This window comes from Vanessa atalanta, chromosome 13 (assembly GCF_905147765.1).
Source record: "Vanessa atalanta chromosome 13, ilVanAtal1.2, whole genome shotgun sequence".
NCBI classification, from domain to species: Eukaryota; Metazoa; Arthropoda; class Insecta; order Lepidoptera; family Nymphalidae; genus Vanessa; species Vanessa atalanta.
Window position 1 is genome coordinate 11,629,077 of NC_061883.1, and position 20,389 is coordinate 11,649,465.

Genomic DNA, 20,389 nt, shown 5'->3' on the forward strand with positions numbered 1-20,389 from the left:
ATTGTACAAAATTATAATTATTTAAATTATTTGGCATCCAAGGATTTAAAGTCTAAAATATAAAGTGGGTTTTATAGTTTTTGTAATAATGTTTTATATTACAACTGTAACAGCACAAACTCCGAATATTTAAAAATAATTATTTTATTATTTAATATGGTTAAAGAAAAAATGGGCTAAAAAGTTCAAAATAATATCGATTTTACTTCTGATTTTTAATTCAATCGTTATATTTTTTGTTCAAAACATTACTAAATAATCGATTTAATGTATTCTTATCAAATTGAATTCAAACATCATAAAAGAAGATATTATGGTTCTATATCTACTACAGGGTCAATTTTTACATACCTTTCTAATTTGGTTTATTTTATAACGAAATTACTTCCGTATTCTATAAAGTCAAACTTTCATATAACTTCTAATAACAAGAATTATTTATTGCTTCTAATATTATCGGAAAAAAAACTTTTACTATTTGCTACTTATCTTGTATTTAAATACAATTTCTGATCAACAGGAAACTCAATTTAGGTCTAGTCCTATTTTATAAACTTGTACATGGTAACCCTAAGCCTTTTAATATACGGGACACGTACGAAAGTGTACAATATATAATGATACAATGAAAAAGGTCAATCCTACAGAAAAACCAGATCCTATGCTTTCTATTGTTTGTCGCAACTTACGAGAAAATATGGAAAGGCTTTATCTATAAACTCTTAAAATATTGTGCTTAGGTAGTATAAAAGTTCGTTGTAGCTATGAATGAAATATTTTTATTAAATGTTTGCTAAAAACACTGCTGGTTTATTTTTCTAATTCCTGAAAAAATATTTTATTTACTTGAAAATCTTACCCAATTTGCACATTTGAATTATTTATTATTTAAAAGTCCTTTAACAAAAACATTTGTATAGAACGTTAAAGTGACCTAAATACAAGCACATAACAAAATAAACGTATCGAGCATTGCTCTAGCCATCTACGTATATACCTATGTATAAATCGCTGACGTCCGTTTCAATACACATGTATAAATCGTATAATGCGGACACAAGTAATCGATAAACTACGTATATAGATACTATGTATTGCCCGTCAATGCCTATGTAGTCCCGGTCATCACTTTGTATGTACTTTATGTTCGGGATTACAGAGAGAAATGGAGTAGTCGTTAGTTATTAATTAAATATTTCAAAAGAATATTTGTTTTGGTAAAATAAAGTCAAATATAATTTAATATTTAATGTATGATGATTATGACAACTACTAGCTGTAAAATCTGTGAAATATATAAAATTTAACTGAAAACAATAAAGACCAACTTAATTAGCAATAAACATAGCATGTAGACATTGTTTGATAAAAACATTTATGACTGAATTTTTCAAAGCGTATTATTAGGCTCGTAATTTGAAATTCAATTCAATTGTAATAAGACAAACCAGACAAATGACTACACAGATTATTCAAAGCAAAATATAAACACTATCGATTGCCACATCGATTATTTACCATAGATCATCGATAAACGTGTTTTTATTGTCTATCGGTCTCAGCTGTCAGTGACATTTCATCTTCCAAGGGTCAAAATGTAATATTATTTAATAAGGAATTATTGAAATGTAAATTTTCATTCTTGTCAGTGTATTATTTTAAGCCTACTTATGTAATCAATAATCTGAAATAATATTATAATTACCCTATGTTTGCAATTTTATCTCAATTAAATGGAAATAGATAAAAGTATTATAGTTGCTATTGGTGCTTCTTTTTTAATTTATAACATTATAACATGATGGTTTCGAATTTGCAACTACAGGAAAAGTATAACAAAAGTACGATACATTTCTAAAACTTCTGTGTTATTGTGTGATTAGATATTAACGTCAGCTTTACGTTTCAGTTAGAAAAAACTTCTGCTTTTATTTGGACATACAAGAACCTAGTTTATCTAGATCTATTTCGCGAAGGCTACAAGACATGGGTTTGGTAAGTAGATGCATAGTTTTGCCGCCAAAAGTTTTCTATCTTACAATATAATTAAAGTAGTTAATAACTCAAACGTTTCAATGCAGTTTTGTGGTTATGTATAATATAAAGTAAACAAATTATATAGACAGCTTCAACTCAAGTCAAAAACGAAACTGTTACTCATTTTTAAATTAGTTGGGTTATATATGTTCCGTTTTATGTCTTATTTAAGGAATACACTCGTGAGACGTTAATGATTTGTAGCTTATTAATTTTTTAAATACAAAAATTACTCTTTCAAATTAATTAGTAACGATGTTTTCTATTAAAATATAATTGCTGATTCTTTTATAAAAGATTAAACATAATTCATAAATACTTTTTTTAAATAAACAAAATGGAACGTTGTCTACGCGTTGACCAATACCAAGCTATCCCCCTTCCACACGATTCAAGCGCCACCGGTGAACAAAACACAAACTAAAGCAAAATATCTCCATCTTGTATGACAGATTTGTGTTTGTTGTTACTTTTCCGATTTTATTTAGTAAATGTGTATATATTAAAATTAAAAGTATCGTAATTGTTGTTCCCAATCTCAGTTAATACAGTGTACATTTAACTAAACAAACATACTCAGTGTAAATAGTGAATCGAGGAATTTCTAATAGTGACGAAGTGGCCGTCTCTGTGACTAGTATATAGTTACTTATTTTTGTGATAAGCGGCGCGCGGGGGCCTCGCGGACGGCTTTTATGTAAGTATATACGATGTACGATACCTACACGTGCAGACTGACACATCGATCGAGTCAGAATTGTTTAGAAAACAGTTAAAAACAGAGTTGTCGGAGTGCCCTGTTACGCGCGTAGCTAGCGTTCGATTTTAGGTCATCTTTTGTATGCTCGCGTTAGAGCCGCCGTCTCAGCGCAAAATGCATCGTGCCGAGGCCGCGCGCCGCGCTCGATCACGCTGCGTTGCACTACATCCATTTAAAAGCCGTTTGAAATGTAGTTTTCTTTAGCCTACGCGTGTGTATGCTTAATTTTTGACAGTTGATATGGCTTTTAAAACGCCAAGGCGATGTCATTCTTAAGATGTTGTTATTAAAGATGATATTGGTGTGAATTGAGTTGCAAGTGTTATTTTTTTGCGCGGGACGGTTGGCGCGATCCGACATAGGGCGCGAGCTCGTCCCGCCGGCGTCAATTTGCAGACTGTATTTCAAGGAAAATTCAAGTACTCGGTGACTTCAATTGTATCGTGTCGATGACACGCGTTCACGCACACAAGTTAATGTTTTACTAGTAATTGTAACATGAAACAATATGAAGCACCAAGCTGCTAACATCAGCATTTGTCATTGCAAAATTGTTGTATTTTAGGTCAATAATTGTATTAAATGCTGACTTTCACATTATGCATCTTTCTGCTTACATTTTTAAAATATTTAATGACATTTCCAATTAGAGTTGCCACATACAATTTTTATCATTATGCATTTTTAATTTCATTTAGTACTGGCAATGTTTTCCAATTATAATAAAAGTCTTTATTCATAAAAATGTTAATTATTATATTATTGTTTCCACATTTTAAATAATAATAATTATCTTTGTTATTATGATAAATTGTAAGACATCAGAAGAAAAGATTTTTTTTATTGATTGATATAAAGTAAACCAAACAAATATTATTTTTTATTTTATTTTATAGAATTTCTGTAGAAGCTCTTTTGTGTAATGAATGTCATCTCTAGTATATTATACTTAAATAGATTTAGTTATATAATTTTTGTTGTACTTGAGAATTCATATAAACTATAATTCATGATGTATCAGAACTTCAGAAGTCCGACCTAGGGACCTTGTGAAAGAATTATTAATTTAAGTTTTATAATTTTGCCTTGCTTGTAAAACCAAACAGAACCATACAACTCTGTATTAATACAGAAATTAAAGCTAAGTTTAATTTATACAAGACTATATAGGTCATAATAAAGAAAGGAGTTAGCATATGTTGATTTTACTCACCGGCTTTATTAAATTATATTAATTAATTCTACACTTATTAATTATTAAAAACGAATTAAATGCCGATACTAAGAGGAACTGTGAGTTTCTATTAGTATCTATGTATATTCCGAATCAGTGATAAGCTTATGTTTACTTTTAAACCACAATTTTATTTTTGAATTACTTTCAAGAAAATATTTATTTAATATTAAATAATTCACATTTTAGCGCGAGGAGGTCTTCCTTACATCTCGAGTGACACACGTTGTGGGAGCGCGTCCTGAAACAGTCGCGCGATGTGCGCGGCGTGAGGGCCGCGCGCGCGCCGATGCCATGCTCCAGCGGCTCCGCCAGCCGCCCCCGCCCCAACACCACAACTACGTACATCTTACCGTTCAGAAGGTAATAAGTAGATGAGTTGTACAGCGTAATGTTTAATAAAATTAATTTATAGGCTTGCATTTGTAGTAGGTAAGTTGGGTGCATACATGGTAGCTACATTAAAGTATGACTTGAGCTTTTTAATAAAAACTATTCTACAAAGATTGTTATGCTTACTATTGTGTAATGGGTATTATTAAACCTAGTCATTATTTATTAAACTTGCATGCAATATATTATGGAGAGGAGCTTCAATATTCTTTGTACTTTATATATGATAGAATGAACTAACATCTAGATTTCCTTGCCATATGTTTATATATCCTTATTGCATATTTATTAATCTTTCAGGCTATAAGTCTATTGGATAAACTGTATGACACATTCTTCACGGCACCGCGTAAAGCGCATGTCAACCTCTTCAGTAAACATTTTATCAAGATTGAGTTTTTGGACAAGTATGGACTAATATTCTACAAATTGTAATTGATGTTTTTTCAAGCATTTTAAATCATACATTTTTATTTCAGATTATGCAGACCTGTTTACAAGGAGTTTGATGAATGGCCCCAAATATCTCTAGAGCCTGACCCACCAAAAGAGAAGAAGGATAAAAAGGACACTCCAGAAAACTTAGTTAACGCAATTCCATCTAATAATAACATACAAAAGTATGTCTCTAGACTGACAATTTTATCAATTCAATATATACATTTAAAATTGTTGACTTATAAAAAAATTGTTTTCAGAATGACTAGAAAAAGCCGCCCGCGTATCAAAGAGAGAGAAGAAAAAGAACAAAAAGGTGGTTATTGTGAAATGTGTAACGCTGACTATGTCGATGCCGCCATTCATCGACGATCACCTCATCATTTAGCTTTCGTTAGAGATCATACGAATTTTCTGGCTCTCGATTCATTGATAACCTCAGGAACAGATGTTACCACCTTCTTAGATAAGACAATGCCAGTTAATGGAGAAAGACGATCTCTACGCAAGCTATGCAATGGTGATGTTGAGCCTAAGAGTAAAAGATCAAAAAGATCACAGTCACCAGACACTATTAATGGTAATGTCAGCCCAAGAAGAAATGGTGGTTTGGATGATGAAAAAAAGCATAATACGAGATGCAGTAAGAGAACAAGTGAATCACAACCATCAGAAGATCGTCAGTATTATAAAGTAGTTGGAGTGAGTACAAAACTCCGTTCAAGCGGTGGTTTCGCTATCAAAAAGAAGGATTCGCCTCCAACTTGTAACGGAACAAAACCACTAGTAGTCAAGTTTCGGAAAGTGCGTCGATCGGAATTGTCTGTATTAAGCGATGAAGCCGAACAATTTATGTTTCCGAAACGTGCTAGCTCTACTAGCTCTACCTCATCTGATGAAGAAGATAAAGTGGAAGCAATAAAAACTCGGAGAAAAACGCCGCCAAAACCACCGCCTCCAATTGAGAGGCAGCGTTTAGCAAGACCCGTGGCATTAAAAGAGGAATCTTCAGAGGAAGACAGTTGGCCTGAGGACAAAAGAAGACGGAAACGGCGAGTTCCTGCAGTAGCTAAACGAGGCAAAAGAGTTGCTGGTAGACCACCTGTAGTTGAATCTCAAAAAAAATCCCCAGAGCCAGTAGAGCCTGCAAAACCAGTGGAACAGCCTCAACCGGAGCCTGAAATCAGTCCGTTGAGGGAAGAACCTTCGGAAAGATGCATGAAATGGGAAGATGGAAAACTAAAGTACACTCCTGCAGTAGAACAGTTGGAATTTGCTTTTGAATCAGTTCCACATAGCGAGCCCTGGTTCGAAACATTTAAACGTCAAGATCAAGACAAACTTGTTGCAAGAAATGTGCCTCAGTATTTTGGTAATTATAATGACTAATTTATCATTTATTATATTATAAAACTATTTCCTAACAGCATTTTTTTGTTACAGAATTGTATTCTAAGTCACCAAAGTTACCCTATGAAATTGGCCAGTTACCACCTTTAAAACCCAATTGCTGTCCTTTGAGTGACTTTGTTAAAAGAGAAGAAAAACCTGGACCATCTCGATCTTATGGTACCCGTGGAATGAAGAAGCAACGAATAAAGAAAAGAACAGCTGCACTTCTTGCATTAGAGGGCCATCCACGAAAGTCTCCAAGAGAACATGCATCTACATTAGCTATACTTGGCTCTGCAGGTTTATTGCAGACACGAAAGCATGCAGATGATACAAAGTCAACAGCATCAGAAGACACAGTTAGTGATACTCAGAGTAATATGAAAGTTGAACCTGTCTTATCTGAAACCCAAGAAGCCTCCGAGCGACTTCAACAATTCCTGTCTGAAGTATTTGAAGAACCCACAGACTATGAAATATCTTATGATTTGGCAGGTGATGAAACAGCTGTCATAGCATCAAAAAATCTCCCTGATGTTTCAAGCCTTGTATCAGAATGTGATGATTGTGACATTATAAGGAATGAGATTAAACAAGGTGCTACTGGCTGCATGCGAGGTAGACGAGGCAAGTTCAAAAAGAAGAACCGAACTGGGTGGCCTAATAAAAAGAAACAAACCAAAAAAGACTCCCGAACTAGCAGTATGGAACTTGAACAGAAGGCAGATAGTAGTCTAGACAGGTCATCGGTGGAGCTTCCTGATGATGACACAACACAGGACACACTAAGCGAAGAAAATAATACTTTATCAGAATCAGATGAAAAAACATTGACTAATGAAAAGTTAAAGATTAGTTTTGAGCCGCATAAAAGTGAAACCCCAAAGAAGGATATTAACAATATTACCTTAGAACTAAAAGAAAAAGTCACTCCTATGGAAGTAAACCACAATGACAAAATACAAAAAGAAGACAGATTACATTTAGATTTAAAGGTTGTATTACATGATAAAATTAACCATAAGTCTCCCACAAAACGGGACACTGAAAAAGACGAGAAAGGTGCAAATCGTTCATCTGCATCAGATGCTGAGGATAGAGATGAAAAAGCAAAGAAAAAGAAACGTGTTCTGCAGGGTTTATTGTTACAGCCGATAGTGAGAGTAGCGCGAGTGGATCCAAATGCCGGCCGGAGACTGCGTTCGGCCGGACGGGCTCGGACAAACCGATTCAGATAGCGCGCGGCCAAGCTGACTCGAATCAGTGGATAAAGAGACTCAACTCGGTTTTAATTAAAATCCATGGACAAAGTGGCGTTTTAGATCGATGAACATTATAGATACGTTCACATTATTGCTTCCTAATATTTTGGAATACCTATCAATGTGAATATTCTCAATAATTAAAAACAATTGACTGCTCTAGCTAATATACCAACATTTTTATAAAATGTTGAAAGATTAAATTTGTTATTTGAGATTATTTGCACAAATGTTATATATGTTGATAAATCACACTTAGCAATAGATGTGAATAAAACTACAATATTTTTAGCCAATGTGTAAAACATGGGTACAAATATTGTATAGTAGTGCGACATACAAAACCTGCAGATAAATCCTGTTAGTAATTAATCTTTCCATATACAAATGATGTTGTCCATATAATTTATTTATCATTTCGAATAGAAGAGTAGCTGACTGTTTTGTAATTAGTTTATTTAATAACAATTTTTCAAAAGAAAATGAATTTACTATGAAGTTACATTAGAGGCTCTTTTTTGAGTTAAATTGAAGTTTCTTTTTTTTTGAGAAAATATACCTTATGTTGTTTGTTATTCAGAAACACTTTTATTATGAGTGTGTTCAGATTGACGCATGTGAGAAATTTTTTCTTTGAATAATTTTAAAATGTAAATATAACTTGTAATATATTATTTTTTTTGTTAAATATTAGTATGAGTGTACAAGCAATGTGAATTTAAACATTGAGAGCTTAGTCTGTACATAAATTGATGTTTTTCGTATGCTTAAAGTATGTTTTCCTTTTTCATTGGATGAAAGTTGTTAAATGTCAAGTTTCGTCAAGTAAAGTTGTATAAAATAAAATATTAATTATACAATATCTGTTCTTTTCTTTGCAAACACATTATAAAATGTTACCAGCATATAGATTTTTTGAAACGAAGTTCTTTTATCTTGCTTACATTAGAGTGAACTGGCAAAAATCATTACAAAACAAAAAAGCATTAGGTTTAGCATTCCCTCTCTTTTTTTTTCTTTCTATTTTAGTTGGTTTTATAAAAGAATATTTAAAATTTATTTTTTGGTATTGTTTTAATTTACAAGGGGATTTAGTAAGTTTCATTTATGGTCATTTAATTATTCTCAGATACATTATATTATTATATATTATTTTTCACTGTCTATTATTTAATATATAACAAGTGTAACTTCGTTCCAACATGTGTCCCAAGATATGTCTTGTTTCTATTAGTTTGCATTGTCTGTCTTTAGTTTGATATATTTATAATTCTCATTAAAAGCTGTTCTGTAATTGAACTATTATGGCTAAAAAAAGGTTTCCATCATAACAAAATATATATATATATATATATATATATATATATATATATATATATATATATATATATATATATATATGTATGATTTTGCGTAAAATCTTATAATAAATATATATTCATTATAAGATGGTAAAACCATTTACTTAAGTTTAAACTTTTTAGTTTTTACTCTAGTAACTGCTAGAAATCATGTGAGAAAAAATAAATCCATTTTAACTTCTTTTATTGAAGCATTAAATTAGGTTTACATTGATCAAATGAAAAGCAAATGATCTATTCTAACAGCCATATAATCAATAAAAACAATTTACACTTTTTACATCCCCATTAGATGTTCAGCCATATTCACATTGCTCATTCTTAAATGAATATGTTAATTAAACGTCCTATACACTAAGCTGAATCGCAAATATCTTAGACCAAGTGGTGGATATAAAAAAAAGGTTTTATTTCTGTCTATGGTATACTATTGATAGTTTGGTCTAAGATCACTGAGATTAGTTAGTTTTTAAATGATTTATTCATAGATATCTTCTTTGTCAGCAACATATTGAACAATGTCTTTGGGTTTAAGAAGTCTCTCAGCATCTGAATCGGGGATTTCAAAGCCAAACTCATCCTCCATAGCCATGATGATTTCAACATGATCAAGGGAATCCAGCCCTAGATCATTTATGAAGTGGGATTCAAGAGATAACTGAAATAAAAAAAAAATTACTTTATTAATTTCAATATATGGTTTATATAAAGCTAGTTAAGTTGGAAAAAAATAAATCTGTAATTAAAGTTTGTGCAAGACTAATATACGTTTTGATAAAACAATGATCGAACTACCTTCTCTGGGCTAATTTTGTCATATAGTTGGAGTACTAGAATCACCCTACTTTGAATAAGATCGAGTGTAAGAGGAGGCCCACCGCTATAGTTCCGAACTCCGATTTTCTGTTTCTGAAACAAAATTGAAAAAAATAAATGTAGAGTACCTGAGTTGAAACCAGTTTGTCGTAAGCCTTGCACACTTTCATCACTCGTTCTTCGATCTCCTCTTGTGTTATTTTACGCACGGGCCCGGTAGCGAATTGTCGTTTACGCTGATATTGAACCTAAACATTATAGCACCACTGTACTTTCGTTATGCAATAACAGAAATAAGGTTATGTTATTGATTGTATATAAAACCTTAGATAATACATTAAATTTGAAAATTAAATTTAACAAAGTGATATATTCAACAAGAAGTTAAATTAATCTTTTAGTAGACGTTAAATAATGTGTATTGATCGAAAATGCCTTACCCCATTTTGTAACTGCTGAATATTATATGCTCTAGCAATAGCCTTAACTGTATGGTATTTTTGCTGTAACGCTACAGTTGATAATCTGCATACTACAGGCGTTTTGTAAGTAGTGGATTTTCGTAATAATCCATTAAAAGCATTTCGAACAAGATTTGCTGCAGCCATTTTTCCGCTTCAATGTTCCATAGACAAATTTGAACAGATGACAACAGCAGACTAATGTTACTAGTAATCACGATAAGTAAAACCTTCAACTTTGAACTAGTTCACAAAATATGCATTGCTGCAACCATAGACATAAACTAAATTGTACTACAATTAATATCCATCACACATATATAGCTGTAGCTGACTATTATATCAAATATGTATTGATATAAAAATATTATTAATTCAGTAATAAATTTCTTTAAATAACTGATATTCTGTAAACCATCTTCTCAAAGAGAGAGGAGATCTTAGCTTAGCAGTGTGACATAAATAGGCTGTTACTCTACTTTAAAATCTTTAAATGCAATTAAGTATTTTTTTATGATAATTGTATTGCATTGACAATTATATAGTTCAAACATTTTGTAAAGGTGTTTTGTATGATAACGCATACTTTTATTTATAAATAATAAATAATGCTATATATCTGCTGTGATTGATCACTATTATAAGGCAATATGTTTTCATAAAATTAGTAGTTACTCTATAATTAATCTATTCAAATTTATCATGGATATGATATGAAGTATGTAGTGTATGTAGAATAAAAGTTACAACTAAATTGTCAAGTTCCAACTTGTCAAATCATAAATGTCATTTTAATATTGTTTTGTGCAGACGTATGTTGGAAATGATTTTATTGTTTTATAAATAAATTAATAAAAGAAATGGGTAACGCGGATACGAAATTAAATTTTAGGAAAGCTGTTGTTCAGCTCACATCAAAATCTCAGGTAATTTATAAAATAACGTCATACACAAGTTATGTTGTTTCGAAGTTTATTGATTAAAATTATAAATTTTAGCCTATCGACGCTTCTGATGAAAGTTTTTGGGATCAATTCTGGTCAGAGACGGTAACAAATGTACAAGATGTGTTTGCTTTGGTACCTGGGGCGGAGATACGTGCATTACGCGAGGAATCACCAAATAATTTAGCAACACTTGTATACAAGGCTGTTGAGAAGTTGGTGAAAATAGTTGATAGTAGCTGTAGGACTCAGCGTGAACAACAAACAGGTACGCCCTTGAATATTTGATGCATTGCAGTTTTAAGTCAGTTTTGTTCAGCATATGTTTGTACATTGTACCTTATGAATTAAATATTCTGCGAAAAATTAAATTAAAAATACACTTTATTCAAGTAGCATTATTAACATCAATATAATCTTGTACTATTAATATGCCTTATACATAATTATTTTTTTAAGATGAGCTTTAATTTTGTTTATTGATAAATGTAATATTATCTGAGCAGGATTAATGTTGAATCAAATGCAATGACTTATTAGACAGAGACTTAGGTGTTAAATGGTAGCATATTGTCTTGATCTTGTTTCTTTTAATATAATTGATTATATTGAGGAGTAGTGCTGTACATAATTAGACTATTTTGGCATAAATTCCCTAAATCTCTAGCTCTAATATTACAAATAGCTCATACATCATGTTATATTACAGCATACCATATTAACCTTTAAAATTTAGCTAAATATACTCAAGCAATATCAATTTGTTAATTGTCATTTTTTATAACCAAAGATTTTATTCAACTGAGTTAATTGAGGTATTATTGTCCTTAAAATTAAGCTTGACAAAGCTATATTCTAGATTTATTATAATTTCAAATGTACCCATTGCATATTCTATATAATTAGTTTCTTTGAGATATAGTATACATACCTTCGTACTAAGTCATAGATATAATAATTCATCATAAATGACATAATACCAAAACAATATTGTATTTATTGAAAAAAAAAATATTTAATTAAAACATCTTAAATAAATATTTAAGAAACTTCTAATAAGTCAGTGTATTTTCAGAATATTGTTGTATCCTTTCATATTACCTGTATATAATAACCTTTTTTCTAATATTCATACCAAACCAATTTTTTTTTATTGGTTAACTACCTCGAGGATAATTTTACAACAATAATCACTTTGAATTCAAAAATGTAGATAAGTATATTTGTAAAGTAAAATTTGTTTAAAAATTATGTCTTTCTCTATATTTTCATTAGTCTATGTTTGGTGTATATTACGATTTCAATTATTGTCAAACATTAAACTTTAAAAAAAAAAATTGGTGTAAGTAAGGTGTTTCTATTTTGACCCTACTCTATGTATGTTGTTCTAGACTTAATAACTAGAATTAGGTTTTAATCACGTCTGTGTAAATTACTAGAAGGGCTATGCTGTATGCATGATGTATTTTAATGCATAGGCGTTAATGATCCTAGTAGCCATCTACCAAACTCAATCAATGAGATTAACTCAGGTGTGCTTCGGGGTTCACACACTGGTCCTATTTTGTTAAAAACTTTTATTAATAACTTATCTTTTTATCATTTAGTTTAAATTGTATTTATTTGTAAGATCAAAAAGAATAGGAATAAATGAGTAAATCAAGGAATCCAAATAGATAATAGACATAGATGAAAAAAAAAACATATTCTTAAATTGATGATATCTAATATTTTATTGTAGCTTTAAACTGTTCGAGATTGCTGACGCGTGTACTGCCTTATATGCTCGAGGAACCCGAATGGCACAGCTTCTTCTGGTCGTCGTTGCCGGCTGCTTCCGAAAACGATTCCGTACCACTAGCACAATCGCTCATCAATGCTATCTGTGTAAGTATTCTTTTTCTGATACTTTCGAGCACAGGTACAGACTGATAGAACATCTTTGATTTGAGTTGAAGTTAAATATAACGAAATTTCATAGTGTAATTTTATTTACAGGATCTCCTCTTTTGTCCAGATTTCACAGTCGTGAGCACGAAAAGATCGGGGCCAGTGAGTTTTTTCGTCATTGTTCATCTTCATTATTTTTGAATATGACTCATTTAAAGTATTTGCATGTGTACAAAAATAACCTTATATATTTTAAACAGAAATAAATAAGGGCTAATCCAGAATCTCTGAATAGTTTTCACCAAACTAGACCGACTTGCATAATTCTTAAATTTTATCAAAAACAAAAGATCATTAGTTTCCTAGAAAATGGAACTTCAGTAAGGTCTTAATCAAGAATAGAGTATTGCACGTGGATATCCATCCATCGTGCACCGCTCGCTAACGGGTCCCCGGCGCCTAGGAGCGCGCGGAGGAGCTGTCGTCGCTGGACAGCTGCGAGTACATCTGGGCGGGCGGCGTGGGCTTCGCGCGCAGCCCGGCGCGCAGCGCGCAGCACGAGGCGGCGCGCGCCGAGCTGCTGCGCCTGCTGCTCACGTGCTGCAGCGAGACCGTGTACAAGCCCGCCGCGCAGGCCGCCACGCACCACAACAAGTGGATCGCGTCAGTACCGGATACCGATATTCGAGGGAAAATAAATATTCACAGTAGAGAGATTTAGAGTTCAGAAGGCCCCCCCGGGGCAACGAGAGCCCCTACTTATTTTCCAAATAAATTGAACTATTTTTTCAGTGGGGTATTACAATAATTGATTGCGAAATAATTTAATTCTATTGACAAACAATAAGTAAGACACAAGAATGACACTCATTCGTATTTTACTATATTCACATATATAAAATGTATTTATACACGTCGGAATTGTAATGTTTTTGTTTTAAAAAACTCTCTTGATGATACCCTCCCCCTAAATTCGACCCTGTTTATATAGTGAATATCATATCGATGTTTAGCTAAAGACGCGTACAAAAAGGCGCTGTGTAAAAATACGGTTATTATAAATTACAGAACTCGCAAAGGGTTAACCTTGACGACAAGAAGAACTATTGTTTTACTCAAAAGTATCAGTATTTTCATGGAGTGTTGTTTTTCAACAGCTATTTAACAAGTCCCGAAAACCGTCACGCGTTGCCTCTATTCACGTCGTTACTGAACACGGTGTGCTCGTATGACCCGGTGGGTCTCGGCCTTCCGTACAATCATTTGCTGTTCGCCGACACCTTGGAGCCTTTAGTTGAGGTAAATCACGAGATATTTAATTTGAATGAATCTCTTTAGTTTCGCTTTTACTCGCTTACAGTAAAACTTGGCAATATTGACGAAAGCAGAACGACATTTTTGTCTTATCCTCGGAAATTCCCAAATTTACATCGTATTAAAAACTATAATTACCCATTTATATGCCAAAACATTTTTACTCAAATATGTAGAAAAAAATTTGATAATCTCAAACGACTTTTGTTGATTTTTTTCGAAAATTCTAATAAACTAATAGTTGCTTTGAAGATTTTTAAACTTCAACATAGAATCACTTTGAGACGGACACTACCATTTTATTAAAAATTATATTGTTCCATCATGTTCCTTGCAGGTAGCGCTCCAAGTTTTGATCGTGACATTGGACCATGACACAAGTAATGTCGTTAACGAGGATTCTGATGAGGTATTTTAAAATCTACTTTTATTAAACGATTTGTACTTTAATTGGTGTAAGGGCTTTGTGCAAGCCCTGGATAGGTACAACCCACTCATCAGATATTCTACCTCCAAACAGCAGTGCTCAGTATTGTTGTATTCCAGTTTGAAGGGTGAGTGAGCCAGTGTAACTACAGGCACAGGGGACATAACATCTTAGTTCCCGAAGTTCGGTTTAAAGACAATTATTTCTCATAAAGTTGGTGATGTAAATAATGGTTAATCCATTTGCTTATCCGCCAACCGATACCATCAAAAAAATTGAAATAAGTAGCATTTATCCAGAGGTCGATATTAGACCTGAATTATTGTTGAAGTTTTAGGAAAACATCGTTTTTTTTTAAACCTCAAAAACTCGGAAAAAAACTATTAAATCGTTTCACAAACAGAGAAGATTTAGGTACTGCATTGTTTTGGTTTTATCTTTTTACATATGTATACTTATTTTATTTCTGTTCAAAATACTGCACAGAATTTTCGCATCTTGTCCGTTATACGGACAATGTATTAATATTACTTGAAAGAATCCAATAAAATTTATTAGACCGTTTTTTGAAGATCGAAATAGACGTGCACAATACTTAGTTGCCTGGTTTAAAGGCTGAATGAGCCAGTGTAACAACACAGGGGACCTAATATCTTAGCTCCTAAAGTTGATAGCGCATTGACGGTCATCACTGCCAATTTTTTTAGGCAGTGCTGGTCAGCATTTACCATCCTATCTACTGTTTAAATGTTAACCATGTTATTCTTGCACAGTAATAGAACTTCAAGTGGGTATATATCATTTTCAATTGCTCTAGCGGCTTCCTGATAACCTCTTCATCAACTACCTATCCCGTATCCACCGAGACGAAGACTTTCAGTTCGCCCTACGAGGAGTGACACGACTCCTCAATAATCCTCTTCAGCAGACCTACCTCCCAAATTCAAGTAAGAAGGTGGCCTTACATCAGGAGCTACTGGTCTTGTTCTGGAAGATGTGTGACTACAATAAGGTATATGAAATTTCACGACGCTCAGGCAGTTTCCTGCGTATTCATCTTATTCATGAATATACTTACAGAATACTGTAAATGCTAAACCAAAGACTTTTCTTAGTAACCATTTGTTGAAGATTAACAGATTTGACACCTGCTTAAGTAACTTTAACACTGATATTGGCACATGGAAATTTTATTTACTCACTTAACTTAAGGTTAATTATATCGATCGTATGCGGTTCTACAACAGGATTCCAGAAAGCGTTCAAAATGCCCAAAAATATTGTCAAATGTAAAAAAATTGTTAAAGAACGCTTGTGTGTAAAAGGTTATTATACAATTAGTGAGTTTATGATTGATAGCACACATTGGGAATGAAACGATCGCCTCCTGGATATTTTTATTCATATTCAATTGTGTAAAAAAGAAAATTGACAAAAAAAGGCCCGCTGAGTTTCTTTCGCCGGTTCTTCTCAGGTCAGGATGTGTCCTTTTCCGGACCGGTGGTACTGTTTAATTTGACTATCAATAAGTTAGTTTAATGCTTCCACATTGAATAAAGGAATTTCAGTTTGGGGAAATTTGTCAGAATTATTAGTTTTAACAGAATTTAATTAACAGGATAAACTAAAACGTTAAACTAATTATGTTATTTGTTTTTAGAAATTCATGTACTACGTCTTGAAAAGTAGTGACGTTCTCGAAGTTCTGGTACCGATATTGTATCACCTAAACGATTCACGCGCTGACCAGTGTGAGTATACCGCAGTATACGTAACGAGTACTCTATCAAATTATATAGCCTAAGTTACTGTTGTTTTTACTAATAACTATTCGCTTGAGGATAGCATCGCATTGAAAAAATCGACAACGTTTTTTGTCCTTTTAACCGTCAGATAAGCTAATTCGCTGGTTAGTTTTATTCGATGATTTAATGTTCAGCTCTTAATGTAACAATGACTCGTACAATGTTTTCAAACCCGTTCAAAGCTTTCATTTTTGGATAAAATAATATTATGAAATTAATAACTTTAGATAAGTTTTTTAATATTGTAATGTAATATATGAAAGAACATGTCTCAGCTCGCGTGGGCCTGATGCACATCGGCGTGTTCATCTTGCTGCTCCTGTCCGGCGAGAGGAACTTCGGCGTTCGTCTCAACAAGCCGTACACCGCCACGGTGCCCATGGACATTCCGGTGTTCACCGGCACTCATGCGGACCTGCTGGTCGTCGTCTTCCACAAGATCATCACCACTGGGCACCAGAGACTGCAGCCACTATTCGATTGTCTGCTCACGATCCTCGTCAACGGTAATACTTTAAATAAAAGTTTCTTTATGTATATGCAACAGATAGATTTTGTAAAATACAACATATTAATTTGGAAATTTAAAACAATACTTCAGTATCACCGTACCTGAAGACTCTCTCGATGGTGTCGTCGACGAAGCTGCTGCACCTGCTCGAGGCGTTCAGCACGCCGTGGTTCCTCTTCTCGAGACCCCACCACCACCACCTCGTGTTCTTCCTCCTCGAGATGTTCAACAACATGATCCAGTATCAGTTCGACGGTAAGGGACCCGAGCCGCCTCAGGCGCGGCCGAGCGAGCCCGCCCGAGGCGGTGCCTACAGCGCGTGTGCCCCGCAGGGAACTCCAACCTGGTGTACACGATCATCCGCAAGCGCGGCGTGTTCCACGCGCTGGCCAACCTGCCGCACGAGCACGCCGCCATCGCGCGCTCGCTGGCCGCCGCGCGCGCGCCGCCCGCCGCGCTGCCCAGGTGAGGCCCCGCCGCCGCCCGCGCCCCGCGCCGCCACACGCCCCGCCACACGCCCCGCCTAATGCGCCCGCGCCCGCAGGTCCCGCAGCGCGGAGTCGGTGGCGGAGGCCGCCATGGAGGGGTCGCGGCCCGCGCAGCCCGCGGAGCCCGGCACGCTCAACGCGACGCTGCCCGACACGCCAGGTGACCGTGACGCGTCGAACGACTCGAACGACACGTGCCCATGAAAGACTTATTCGATTTCGAAACGTTCGATCTGCGTTTACAATGCGATTTACAATCGAATCGATGCCCGCCAGCGATCGCGACGATGACGGAGCGCGAGTCGGCGCACCCGCCGGCGCGCGAGCAGCTGCTGCCGCGGCGCGACGGCGACGGCGAGGACCGCAGCCCCGAGCGCGCGCGCGTCGCGCAGGTGACCTCGCCGCGGCTCGTGGTGCCGCTATTTTTGGAGTGATAACTTCTTATGGAAGGGTTGATCGCTTCGTTACGTAACGCTTTACGGCGCCAGTCTGGCTTCCCTTTCTCTTACGCATACGGCAGCGGTAGGCAGATCCATCATCTCTCACTCTAGCCAACAACGCTAGCAGTATTTCATACAATTCAAGTTATCAATTCTGGCGGACGTCCCGAGACGCACACGTATTTTTTTTTAATTTTCAAAATGTATAGTGTCTCGTGATAATCGGCCATCTTGGTAGACTTCCGTCGAGTAGGTTTGCATTTATCTAAAATGTAATGTTATCGTCAAAATCAATTACTTCTTTTGCCTTGATAATAATATTTCTCGTTTCAATTAAATTAAAACTTCATTCGTAGAAACTATTTACTATAAAGTTAAAGGACCCGACCGCTTACTGAGTTTGATTTAATAATGTTATCTCGCAGAAGGAGGGGCTGCGCGTGGGCGCGGAGGCGGGCGGCGCGGGGGAGGCGGAGTGGCGGCCGAGCGGCGAGTGGGTGTCGAGCTGGCGCGGCCGCCTGCCGCTGCAGACCATCATGCGCCTGCTGCAGGTGCTCGTGCCGCAGGTCGAGAAGATATGCATCGACAAGTGAGTGCTCGCCGCCCGCACGTAAATCACGTCGTTAAACTTCAACGATTACTACGTGTGCAAGTTATATTTGAAAACAGTAATTGATTAGATGAATCGTCTTGATAAAAAAATATATTTTATCCGGTAAACACAAATGTTCCATTGACTGATTACCTCTATCCATAGATAAGCCGCGTCTACCTATAGACAAAAAATGTTGTATAAAAACATCTCCTTCGGCTCCATTGATTTGTTTTAGCGATCCAATTTTTTTTTATTTAGGAGATAGTCGATTGCTGTGAACAATATTAATGTCGGTATTAATTTCGGTCGATTGCAGGGGTCTGACGGACGAGTCGGAGATCCTGCGCTTCCTGCAGCACGGCACGCTGGTGGGGCTGCTGCCCGTGCCGCACCCCATCCTCATCCGCAAGTACCAGGCCAACGCGGGCACGGCCGCCTGGTTCCGGACCTACATGTGGGGCGTTATATACATCCGGTATGTACACTCGTACCGACTATGTTTTGGATCAAGGTCCTCGGTTCGAATCCGGAAAGAGCCTATAAAAAGCTATCGGGTTTGCCTCAATCAATCAATTTATGCAATCGGAATACTTCATTCAAGTATAGCCTACTTACTATAACGTACTTTTGAACCGTCATTTCACAGGATTATATTACGTGTAAAGCTATCACCGGTTCAGAATGTAGATTCTAAGTAGAAGAATACTCAGTATCAGCAAAAATTTGGTGAATTTACGTCGTATGAGAACAAAAAATTGGTTCGTAAAAGTTAAAAAAATCAATATATATACCACATATATGCATAAATTATATAAAAATGGGTTTCTCTTTTTAATCTTAATAACTTTTATGAGTAATACAACAGATTTAGCGTAGACTAGATACCGCATTTCTATTAGATAGTATGGAAACCGAGCGTGTCATGTTGTTTACCTACGATGACGTCACCACGCTTAACATCATAATCATTGACTTATTTTTAATGCTCTTAGAACCACAAAATTATTTATCGATGGTAGGTTATATCTATATTGCTTTGAATTACTGACCTGGCAGAGTTTTTACGGTTTGTAACGGCACAATTTGGCATTATTGTATTTTCGACGATACAAATAGCACAGACTAAATAAGGCTTGTGAAGTTTATACATAGCACAAACTTCAGACACGCTTGGTCGAACGATTTGCGGTACGCACCTTACTCTAAATCTGTTAAAATTACTGATTACTAAAACATTTAACAAGTAAGACGGTCCAATTTAATGAATATTTTGTGTCTGTTTCCAGTAACGTGGACCCGCCGATATGGTACGACACCGACGTGAAGTTGTTCGAGATCCAGCGAGTATGATCGTAAGCTCCGCACACACACATAGTTACATTTTGTAATTTTGAATAGAATAATTTCGTATATAATAATATGTTGTTAAAACATCACATCGCTGGATCAAATTATTTATTGCACTCGAGGAAAATATATATTTATGAATATGTTATTTACTGAAGATAGAACGTAACTAGGAACACCTGTATGTAGTCTTCGTCATTCCGATATAATGTATAAACCATCCCAAAAAAAAGCTATGAATATCGTTCGGAATATTCGTCCTGTCTCCCTTTAACTTTACGGTAACCTTTCTGTGAGAAAGAGATGAAGCGAATGTTGTAACCTATTTCAATATCACATCGTTTAATCTTTTTCTCACAAACCGTATGATGTAAAGTTAAACAAATCACATGTCAAATCGGATGTCAACATAGATATATAATCCAAAATATCCGTTCGAATATTAGATATCGCCCTGCCTCGTGTAATACAAGC

General features: G+C 35.1%; 3 protein-coding genes across 9 annotated transcripts; 2 read left to right on the plus strand and 1 right to left on the minus strand.

Annotated features, from left to right (window-relative positions):
• The first annotated feature begins 1,593 nt into the window (after window positions 1-1,593).
• LOC125068223 (neurofilament heavy polypeptide-like) lies at window positions 1,594-8,064 on the plus strand. Of its 5 annotated transcripts, XM_047677286.1 has the most exons (7): window positions 1,594-1,841; window positions 1,910-1,995; window positions 4,221-4,394; window positions 4,725-4,831; window positions 4,904-5,044; window positions 5,123-6,234; window positions 6,306-8,064. In XM_047677286.1, the coding sequence occupies exons 1-7, from the start codon at window positions 1,799-1,801 to the stop codon at window positions 7,490-7,492; spliced, it is 2,850 nt and encodes a 949-aa protein (XP_047533242.1). In that variant the 5' UTR covers window positions 1,594-1,798; the 3' UTR covers window positions 7,493-8,064. The 5 variants fall into 5 exon arrangements, with proteins under 5 accessions (XP_047533242.1, XP_047533245.1, XP_047533243.1 ...); XM_047677287.1 differs by lacking the exons at window positions 1,594-1,841; window positions 1,910-1,995 and adding an exon at window positions 2,468-2,734; XM_047677289.1 differs by lacking the exons at window positions 1,594-1,841; window positions 4,725-4,831.
• A 1,045-nt stretch (window positions 8,065-9,109) lies between these two features.
• On the minus strand, window positions 9,110-10,351 carry LOC125068084 (acyl carrier protein, mitochondrial). 3 transcript variants are annotated; one of them, XM_047677085.1, is made up of 4 exons: window positions 10,134-10,351; window positions 9,822-9,941; window positions 9,673-9,786; window positions 9,110-9,535 (listed from the first exon to the last, which is right to left on the minus strand). In XM_047677085.1, exons 1-4 carry the CDS (start codon window positions 10,299-10,301, stop codon window positions 9,356-9,358), a joined length of 582 nt encoding a protein of 193 aa, XP_047533041.1. In that variant the 5' UTR covers window positions 10,302-10,351; the 3' UTR covers window positions 9,110-9,355. The 3 variants fall into 3 exon arrangements, with proteins under 3 accessions (XP_047533041.1, XP_047533040.1, XP_047533039.1); XM_047677084.1 differs by lacking the exon at window positions 9,673-9,786 and having other exon boundaries at window positions 9,822-9,929; XM_047677083.1 differs by lacking the exon at window positions 9,673-9,786 and having other exon boundaries at window positions 10,134-10,350.
• Window positions 10,352-10,949: 598 nt separating this feature from the next.
• On the plus strand, window positions 10,950-20,125 carry LOC125068202 (protein HID1). Its single transcript, XM_047677255.1, has 17 exons — window positions 10,950-11,080; window positions 11,153-11,366; window positions 12,840-12,985; window positions 13,097-13,150; window positions 13,452-13,651; window positions 14,146-14,287; window positions 14,640-14,711; window positions 15,547-15,741; window positions 16,390-16,480; window positions 16,810-17,040; window positions 17,136-17,300; window positions 17,378-17,510; window positions 17,590-17,693; window positions 17,810-17,925; window positions 18,399-18,562; window positions 18,885-19,043; window positions 19,855-20,125. Exons 1-17 carry the CDS (start codon window positions 11,015-11,017, stop codon window positions 19,916-19,918), a joined length of 2,316 nt encoding a protein of 771 aa, XP_047533211.1. The 5' UTR covers window positions 10,950-11,014; the 3' UTR covers window positions 19,919-20,125.
• The last annotated feature ends 264 nt before the right edge of the window (window positions 20,126-20,389 follow it).

Excerpts from the sequence above, each read along its gene's own strand:
- LOC125068202 (XM_047677255.1), top strand. The coding sequence starts at position 11,015 with ATGGGTAACGCGGATACGAAATTAAATTTTAGGAAAGCTGTTGTTCAG. Across the intron at positions 14,288-14,639 it reads CCTTGGAGCCTTTAGTTGAG|GTAGCGCTCCAAGTTTTGAT; the intron begins GTAAATCACGAG and ends TGTTCCTTGCAG. Across the intron at positions 18,563-18,884 it reads GAGAAGATATGCATCGACAA|GGGTCTGACGGACGAGTCGG; the intron begins GTGAGTGCTCGC and ends GGTCGATTGCAG.
- LOC125068223 (XM_047677286.1), top strand. The coding sequence starts at position 1,799 with ATGATGGTTTCGAATTTGCAACTACAGGAAAAGTATAACAAAA. Across the intron at positions 1,842-1,909 it reads ACAGGAAAAGTATAACAAAA|TTAGAAAAAACTTCTGCTTT; the intron begins GTACGATACATT and ends TTTACGTTTCAG. Across the intron at positions 6,235-6,305 it reads AAATGTGCCTCAGTATTTTG|AATTGTATTCTAAGTCACCA; the intron begins GTAATTATAATG and ends TTTTTGTTACAG.
- LOC125068084 (XM_047677085.1), bottom strand. The coding sequence starts at position 10,301 with ATGGCTGCAGCAAATCTTGTTCGAAATGCTTTTAATGGATTATTACGA. Across the intron at positions 9,942-10,133 it reads TTCAGCAGTTACAAAATGGG|GTTCAATATCAGCGTAAACG; the intron begins GTAAGGCATTTT and ends TATAATGTTTAG. Across the intron at positions 9,787-9,821 it reads ACAAACTGGTTTCAACTCAG|AAACAGAAAATCGGAGTTCG; the intron begins GTACTCTACATT and ends ATTTTGTTTCAG.